General features: G+C 42.0%; 1 protein-coding gene across 6 annotated transcripts in view; it reads right to left on the bottom strand.

Moving 5' to 3' along the window:
- The window catches only part of plecb (plectin b), a 128,467-nt gene that overhangs the window by 46,740 nt on the left and 72,709 nt on the right, over positions 1-9,018 (bottom strand). Inside the window, exon 1 of one of the 6 annotated variants that reach the window (XM_005743221.1) lies at positions 5,832-5,995. The exons of the other annotated variants lie outside the window; for them this stretch is intronic. Coding sequence (XP_005743278.1) covers positions 5,832-5,847 — 16 coding nt within the window. The 5' untranslated portion in view covers positions 5,848-5,995. Of the gene's footprint in view, positions 1-5,831; positions 5,996-9,018 lie in introns of those variants that run through there. 6 annotated transcript variants of the gene reach the window in all.

Here is a 9,018-nt window from a genome sequence, read left to right as displayed (position 1 = left end):
GCAACAGTGCTAACCACCGTGCCACCGTGCTGCCATAACATACACGTTTCATTATATAATTTTTCAAGGGATCTTATATGTGTTTTCACTCTTGTATGCTTTTCATACAAGTTTCATACAAGACAGATAAAAACTTTATAAGATTTATATATATCTTTTCCATATGGGCTGTCCTGACATGTTACCCATCAAAAACATTTGACACATAATGAAATGAGGCTTGAAACTTTTGAAAAGCTAAAATCCAATCAAGTAAGATAAGGACGTTACGCCAGAGGAATGAGATAAGGTCAACATCACATTACACAGCAACAACAAAACACTTTTAGAAGATAAGAGAACAGGTTGCACGAGTTGCACGAGCATTTCCAAGTGTTATAATAGAAGTGATGGTGGGAAGTATTAATTGTATTGTTTTATGGCAGATGCATATGTCATTGCAAAGAGTCTGTAATTAGATCTGTTTCAAGTCATACAACTATGTTCGTAATTGCCATTTTTGAAATATCTTCTAATTGCATCTGGACTTGAAATATTTATGTGAAAGTAATTCCATAAACTATAAATGTAGTTTACCCCCAACCTTCCGTCAGTCTCTCTGAGCAGGACTGTCTTGTACTACGCATGTAACATTCAACGCAATGAAAAACACAACACACCAAACTCCTCCCTACCGTGTCCTATAAATCGAGTCTCACCACTCACCTGCACAACACATCTTGCTGTACAGGTATCTGGTTCGTTCTCCATGTGAGCTCATCTCATGCAGATAATTCCCTCGCTCAAAGTTCCACATCCCAGCCATGCTGATGCGAATGGAAGTGTACACAGGTAGCCTTTTGTGTTTCAGGTAAGCTGTGCCAGCTGGTGTAAATAGTGGAAACAGGAATGACTTTCAAACAGAAAGTCGTTTCTTTGAGGGGGGCAGGGCCCAGCCCAGTGCTGGGCTCTTTTGAGGACAAACACAATAGACAGCAGACTGGTAGCTCAACATAATTTTCATAGTTTAATTATGCCGTCCTTTGACTTATTAGTCATTTGGTTGAGCATATCTGCTCCGTGAGAACCATGACAAATGTAAAACTGGAAGCAAAAGCGCTTTGTTGCCCTACAGCCATCCATTTATCAGACTGTCACTCGTCTAGAGTCAGTTTACAGTTTGTACAAGCATTTAAAACAGAGGTGTTTGTGCACCTGCAGGCACGTCGGTTTGTGAGACTATTATGAGGCTTCACTGCATCTTTAATGCTAATCCAAGATAGCAGACTAGACTTCTGTTGTGTTATGATTAGTATTTAGTCCAACTGCTTTAACCTGAAACTTTCGTCTCTCGCTGCTTTTTTCACCTTCGCAAAAGCTCTGAGTTTCAATAGCCTGCATCTCGCCAGAACACAATGTATTTATTCAGATTAGTCCCCAGTGCTGTCTGAAAATCTTCAAGCTTAACAAATCCTAAGGCACATAATCCTGAAAGTAAATACAGTGAATATGCCCCTACCCATTACCGGTTTACTTTAGGATCTGGATATTTAGGACGGGGCAAAGCGCAGTAAAATGTTGAAGGGAAAGTGCAGATCACTGATCTCTGACCCAGGACTACCTGTGTGCCAGGATCTTATCACACCGGACGCTGATACGGATACTTTCACTTGACCTCCTTGATTTTATTTTACAGGAAACTTTAATGTTTTGACATCAAATAAAAAGATAACGATAATGTTGACAGGGACATTAAGACCTTCACACTGACAGCTAGCATTTGCAGTGCCACACTGGATTCTTGGACTCTACTAAATTAGCATTATATGACTCACTGTACAAAATAACACTTGTTGACTTAATTCTGGGCCTATGAATTAATATATCATCTCAAACAAGCTGTTTTAGCTCCCTTCACTGTCCCTTTATCCACTTTTCTTTGAAAAAAAAAAGAAGATTTGTATAGCATGTTGGTGACGCTTCTGTGCTATATGACAAAAAAAGCATAATTAATCTGCCTTAAGGAGGGGGTCAGATCATAGAAATCGTATTTCTTTCTATGATCCCTGTGCTGCTCATAAATAAATCAGCTCTATACGAGCTCCATCTGACTGTGTGTCTCATCACAGCTTGTTCATTATTCCCAGAGAACATGAGAGCTGTATCCAAACCGGCTTCCATAAGCCCCTAAGGAAAAAGTGTACTGTTTAATTTATGACTCATGCCCACTGGTTTACCAGCACCAACCACAATGGTGGAGGCCATTTAGACTTTTTTTTTTTTATACTCACGAGCCCTGGAAAAAACAGACACATACAAACCCACACACACTGCTGTACTGTATTGTAAGTAGTAATTGGATTGCTCCAGAATAAAACTCCTGCCTGTTTCCAGGAAGAATGCTGGCTTTTCCATGAACCAAGCCAAAGCCATAACCAGAAGTCAACCATCACAGCCCACACAGCTATGAGAGGGCCCCACATGTAGCTCGAAACGAGCATGTGCTTGGCGATTGAATGTCATCCATGCGCTTAGCGTGTCAAACCGGATGTTACACTTCACAGCGTTCTGTAAAAACTCTGACACCTTCTGGGCGACTGCAGAAGAGTGCTGGAGCAAGAGCTTTCCATAGCTACAGCAGCTACATGTTACGCCTGAAAATTCTCAACCGATCATTTATGCAAAGCAGTTTAAGCAAATCAACAGTCTGGTTCCAAAACAGCCATCAGCCAATGTAAATAGTGCGTCAGATCTGGGTTCTGTTGCACCATAAAATATATTCATCCTGATTTTGATTGTCTGTGTAAGGACAGACAAACAGAGATGAAAGGTCAAAGCTCAGGAGGAGAATGCAGAGTTAGGCACCTTGTGTGTGACTCACAGCATTTTTCCCCCCGCCCCCACCCTTCTCACGATCTTTCTCCATACTGGTCATCGATGGAGTAAAATGCCAGCATCAGCGTTTCCATATCTGCACATGCAGCCTATCACGGTCAATAGCATAAGACCAGAAGCTAAATCACAAGTGGTCAGACCGTGTGGTGTCTGCTCTCACTCCTGTATAAGTGATAGCTCGAGCCATTGAGCTAGTGAGTGGATAGAGGACAGAGCTGTCATCATGAAGAATGGGTGCCAGTGAAAAATAGGACAGCTAAGAAAAAAAAAGCCCCCTGATGGGTCTAGACCGAAGGGGACAGATCAGCAGGAAGAGCAGCTGCATTAATGCTTCAGTATCAAAGACAATAAAACCTTATCCAAAAGGACATCATAGAGTAAATGTCAGGGCACATAACACGAAACTACAGCCAAAGCAACTGGGCATCAAATATTCGTCTTCGTGTCCTTAGAGTAGTGAGTCAACTTTGAAGAATATTACATTTTGCGTAGTGTTGTGTAGGTCAATGCATTCTTTAGTGTTGCCTAATGCCATTTTAGCCATGGGAAATGAAGTTAACGTTCGCTTTACGCCCTGCATGAAAGCATCTCGGCCAGCTTTCTTTTTCGAGTTGTCTCACAACAAGCGCTTTCCTTTTACTCCTATCTTAGACTGATAACATTAACACTTCCCATGAGCAAGAGCAAGATACCACGCTCTCTAACTTTAAACTTTATCATGATAACAACGATGAGCCATGGCAGCTAAACTACAGACACTTTGGAAATCACTCAGGACTACTAGTGACACCTTAGACATCTTAGAAACCTGGGTTTCGAACAGGGTTTGGACTGATCAATAACCAGACTTGCACAAGCATGTCTTAAAATTTAAGCAATTGAGTACTTTTGGGGTATCGTGTCAACAACGACTCGTGTAAAGGCATTGGATCAAACAAGATATTATTTAGTGTAGGACTGTATTATCTGTTAGCTGTTCTGTGCACACAAAAGCTACATTTATCCAGGATAAACCAAAGAAAAAGTCATCAAAGTGTTGACTCATGGATGCAGCATCTCTTTTGTAACACTGCTAGGGTTTCAAAAGCTACCGGCTGGTTTGGAAATTGGCAGTGCCTCAAACCAAGCAGGTGTACTGAACCACTACCGGACTTTTTTAAAGAAATACAGGAACAACCTTCAGCAAGAACACACATCCACACTCAAAAACAGACAGAGACATATTGATCTGAAAGCAAACATGGCCCAACAGGTTTGGGAGGGGCCTTACCAGCAACTGAATTACCAAAACACTGCTCAGCTACAATACCGTGCAGCAAAAGAGCTTCTGTGGAAGTTCAGCTAGGTGGAGAAAGGGCCAGTACGCATCTATGTTGTGTGACCGGTCAGACCTACGTGTCTCAAGAACCTGCAACAGGCTTCTCATGCTGTCTGGGAAATATGGCGGTGTAAAACTGGCACATTATGGCCTGGTGGCACCTTTGACCTGTCACAACTGACAAATTTTCAAGGTTCCACATGACCTATACAGACAGTAAACATGCTAAATGTGAAGCTGCGCAGAAGAGAGTTTTAGGGTTAGTAATGTGACCTCTTCAGATCAGTATCACCAATGCAACAGAAAATATCTCTAGTAATCTCTTGTCAGACACAGAGAGGAAGAGATGAGGCAAATATATTTTCTGATATCTAGCTGCTTTACCCTGAAACTTTATTATCTCACTGCTTTTTTGTGTAAACTTTGAAAGAGCTTCAATACCTTACATCCTGCCACAGTTATGGTTACTAAATGCCCCAAAATGAGCAGCCAGGGAAGAGCGGGTCATGGGTGGCTTTCCAGCATTAGTCTGGACAGAGATAACGTAAAGGGTGTGAAGAAACAAGCCTCGTGACAGGTGGGCCTTCATTAGGAGGGGGAGGGATGGCAGAGGCGTGGCAGGGACATTTGAAACTGCAGGGTCTCTCTGCCCCACCCCCCCCAAAAAAAGATGTTTTCAGAACTTAAAATCACCTCAGTGATTATAATCATTATATCATCAGGATTTTTTTTGTTTATTAGGAAAAAGGATTTTGTTATGATTACAGCATCCTTCAAAAGTTTTATGACTTAAAAAAGACTGAAACAGCACATGATGACAATTCAATTTGTTGTATGGCAGGACCTAAAAAAAACCAACTCAACAGGTGACATGGTGATATAAACAGTAGTACAAATCCAGGACTTTAGCTGCCACCTGCTGACATTTCTTAACAAAATGCGTTGGTATTGTGCTGGATGCCAACAGGTGTCCATGAATATGGAGACTTTGGAACAAGTGGACTTGTTTAAACACTCAAAAAAGGCAGAAGTTATCTTTTTAATTTTGAGGATTTCTTTCAAAATGTAATTCTAATTTAACTGAAGAGGATTTAGAGAATTATTGCAAAACAAAACATGGCGCAATGCTAAATGGGTGGATGAAAAAAATGTAAATTAAATGAATTACACAGAGCTAGTTTTACAGCAATGTGAAATAGCCAGGAGAGACCCACAACTATCTGACACACACAAGGGCACATTTAAACACGCTGTATGAGCCGCTGCTGATTGTTGACTTCCATCAGATGTCACAAGAGGTAATAGCAGGGGTGGGGGTACTGCAACCCCCCTCCTCCCAAATTCTCACCCTCACCCTCCTTCACTTACATACCATCAAATAAATGAAAATACAGAAGGCAGCCAAGAATTTCCTCACAACAGCTCAGTCACACTGTGAACAACTATGAAAGGCAATCCATGCCGCGGTAGCTGTTTGTGATGGGAATGTGTGTGCCTATGTCCTGTTAGAGTGAGTGTGTACGCACAACAAGACATTACCCACTGCCTTTGCCAAAATCCCAACAACAGTCATCAGCCAGGAAGACAAGCACAGTTAGACACAAAGACACAACACAGAAACTTCAATTGTGTGACCTACCAGGTATGATCTTCATCTAAAAGAAGGTACGTGGAAAGAAGAGGAGGACAAGGGTGAAGAAAAAAACAACAAGCTGGACAGAGGGAGAATGAGGAGGACAAGAGAGGCGCGTGCTTGTTTGCCCCGACTGCCTTGTTTCTCCCTGGTCTTGAATTTTGACAGGCTGTGCCTGCTGCTTGAATCCGTCAGCCTGCTCTCCTTTGGCCAGGGGAGGAGGGATGACACACCAAGCCTGGGGAAGGGGGCAGGGGTGAGGGGTTCTGAGGGCTGCCAGGGGGGAGAAAGAGGGCTGGAGCTGACTGGGGGTTATAAATATCCACTAGAGCCAGATGATCACACTGTGCTCACACTTAGAAACTGATGGAAGCGCTCTGGCGGGACACTTGGCTGTTCTCGTCCTTTAGAGACACCCTCCACAAGCAAGCCCTTCCATCCCCCCTCCCCTCCCTCTCTTTCTCTCTCTTTCTCTCTCTCTTCGAGGATGATGGTGGGAACTGTTTAGGTCACACCTCTCACCCAGAAAACACATCACATGTAAGAGCTCTCTTAGGCTTAACATAATCAAATCATTTGAGTAGTAAGTAAAGTACTCATCCCAATTAAACCACAGGAAAGTGTGACACACTGATACAACCGAATACAAGCTGAATTTAAACACACAGAAATACTGCGGCCGGAAAGTCTGGCAGTAGATGAGATGGATTAAACTGGATCTTATTCAGTAAAACACAGTTTAGTGATGGATGCTCTAGAGAGCAAGGCTGGTGACCTCAGTGTTCATCCCCTTATTGCTGCGGGATCATATCAATGCACGATATTCTCTAAATATAGTAAGTTCTAATATATGCATTTGGCCTGGGCAATTGTAGTGCTGACGACTGGCTCCACTTCTCTACACTGCTAAAAGCAAACCTGTCTGGAGAGCAGAGTGAGGACTGCATTCTGTTGTGAAATGCTGACATTATGTATGGATGTTCTGTAGTGAAATGAAAGCACCTGTACTGAGAAACCATTGAGCAGAATTAGACAGGATTGCAGGAAATCCTTCATCAACAACTTTATGCGCAGCAATCCCAAACTCCTGAACTCAACAGGCTTTCTACACACACATGAATCATGTCAGGACACATGGCTGAAAGGTATTCTAAGCTTATGTCCCTGGGGAAAATACCAGTAGCCTTACTCTTCAACCACACTGTGTAGTGCAGATATTCATTCTTGTAAACAAGAATGCTCCTCCTCTACTCACTAAGCTGGTGAGAAAATACTGGATAAAATTAGGGTTTTATGAACTTTAAAATGAAGGCCAAACTCGCATCCCTCTCACTCAACTGTAGTCACATTAGTTTGGTCTTCTAATAAGGTCTAACATGCACCCTGGGAAATGACTAACGTCATAACCAGTTTGGCCAAACCCTCAATATATTCCACATGTTATCAATCCTGTTTCCAAAGTTTGGCCTATTGTGAGTTAACCATTACACTGCCACAAGAGATCCTCGATCCTGCATCACTCTCCAGCTCCTGCTATAGCATACCATTTAATCTGAGATCAAGCACTCTGCGCACGTAAATGCGGCAATTCAAAGTAGCAATTTGAACGCACAAACAGCTGCTGGAATGGGATTCTGTTTCACTTTTCAAATAGGCCTCATAAATATTCACCTTTTGTGACTCCTGTTCTATATTTGTGCCATCATTTTTCCAAAAATTTGCACTTAAGCCAAGAAGAAATCATCTCAGGTTTCATTTCAACATCCCTTAATGATCAAAATGTCTGTTTGGTCTGCAGGTGTCATAAATTTTGAAGTGTACTCCAATATCTTCTGAGACTCCGAACTAAATATCAGAAGGGGTTTCACAGGCGGAGTCAGCAGTTAGAGACATGCAACAGCTAAGGTCATTTACTTTGTTTTGAGCAAAACAGCACCGTGGGCCAAGCGGCAAAAGCGGCAGCAGGAGATTAAGTTGCCAGTTTGCAACACAGTCTGCTGACAGACGCCAAGAGTTTGTCTCTCACTTTTTCCCTACTTTTTTTTTTTCTCTTTCAACAGAGAGGTCACGCACATGAATCAACTCCAAAATTTGCAAATCGCCCGGGGTGAGTCACGACATTAAAATGAAGTGGCACCATAATGAGAGACACAGAGCTGAAGTTCACTGTAGCTGTTCATTTATCCAATCACACAAGTATGCACCGGGCACCATTTCAAAGATGAAAACATGGAAGATCCTCAGCGGCACGTCTGTGATGTGATTTACTCAAATTGTGCCTGGTGCCATGTCCGCGCCGAGTTTAAACAGTGTGTACAGTCCACACAAAAGTGCTTACTACTCAGATTTAGTTTAAGTGCATCCGGAAGGCCACATTTGATGAAAACTGTTACTCTGAAATTCAAACCAGCTTATAGTCGCTGCTTTGAAAGCAACATTTTTGTGGCATAAGTCACATTTCATTCAGTACGTTCCTCCTTCCTAGTTTCCGCATTACTGATGCAAAGTAAGCTTGTAACAGAAACTGGAGGAGCACAAAAGTATGCATACTTAACTGCAAAAATATCCAGTGATGAGCTTTGTCTACCGACTGCCACTTAATAAAGCAACATACCAAGAATACTACACTCTAGGAATAAAGGTAGTAGAATCAGTATTTCTGGGAACCACTGCTCTAACAATCCATATAAATGGTAAATAAGGTAAGGTAAGGTAAAATTAAAAGAAAAAAAGAAAAAAAAAGTGGCTTTTTTATTACATGATAACAAATCTGAGCTCCTTTCAAAGACTTCTGCAGTGGAGTTGCAGCATTAGGTCTATGTGACAGATGAATATGGTTGTTAATGGACAGCAGATGTCAGCAGTGTGCTGCTGTGTCTGATGTGTGAAAACGTCACAGATCAGAAAGACCTCCGTAGTAAAAGTCTAATTAAAATCTATGCGATAGTTCACCATGGCAATGATCAGCTCTTCATCTACAATTCAGGTTTCTTCTAGATACCAAAATGCACTGCAGAGAAGCAGAGTTCTGCTTATAATGAGCTCTATAAATGACTGTGTTTGTGTACAGCTGTCACGAAGTTTTTAATCGAACTTATTTTCCTGATGAGTAACACAGACTGGCTCAAGGAGCCAGGCTTCTAATTGAATCCAGAACGTCAGTCACGTGTGGATCCAAACAAACACACCCATG

The sequence above is a fragment of the Pundamilia nyererei genome, unplaced genomic scaffold (genome assembly GCF_000239375.1).
Source record: "Pundamilia nyererei isolate P.nyererei 1_Seehausen unplaced genomic scaffold, PunNye1.0 scaffold00129, whole genome shotgun sequence".
In the NCBI taxonomy this organism is placed as follows: Eukaryota; Metazoa; Chordata; class Actinopteri; order Cichliformes; family Cichlidae; genus Pundamilia; species Pundamilia nyererei.
This window is presented reverse-complemented; position numbering and strand designations above follow the sequence as displayed.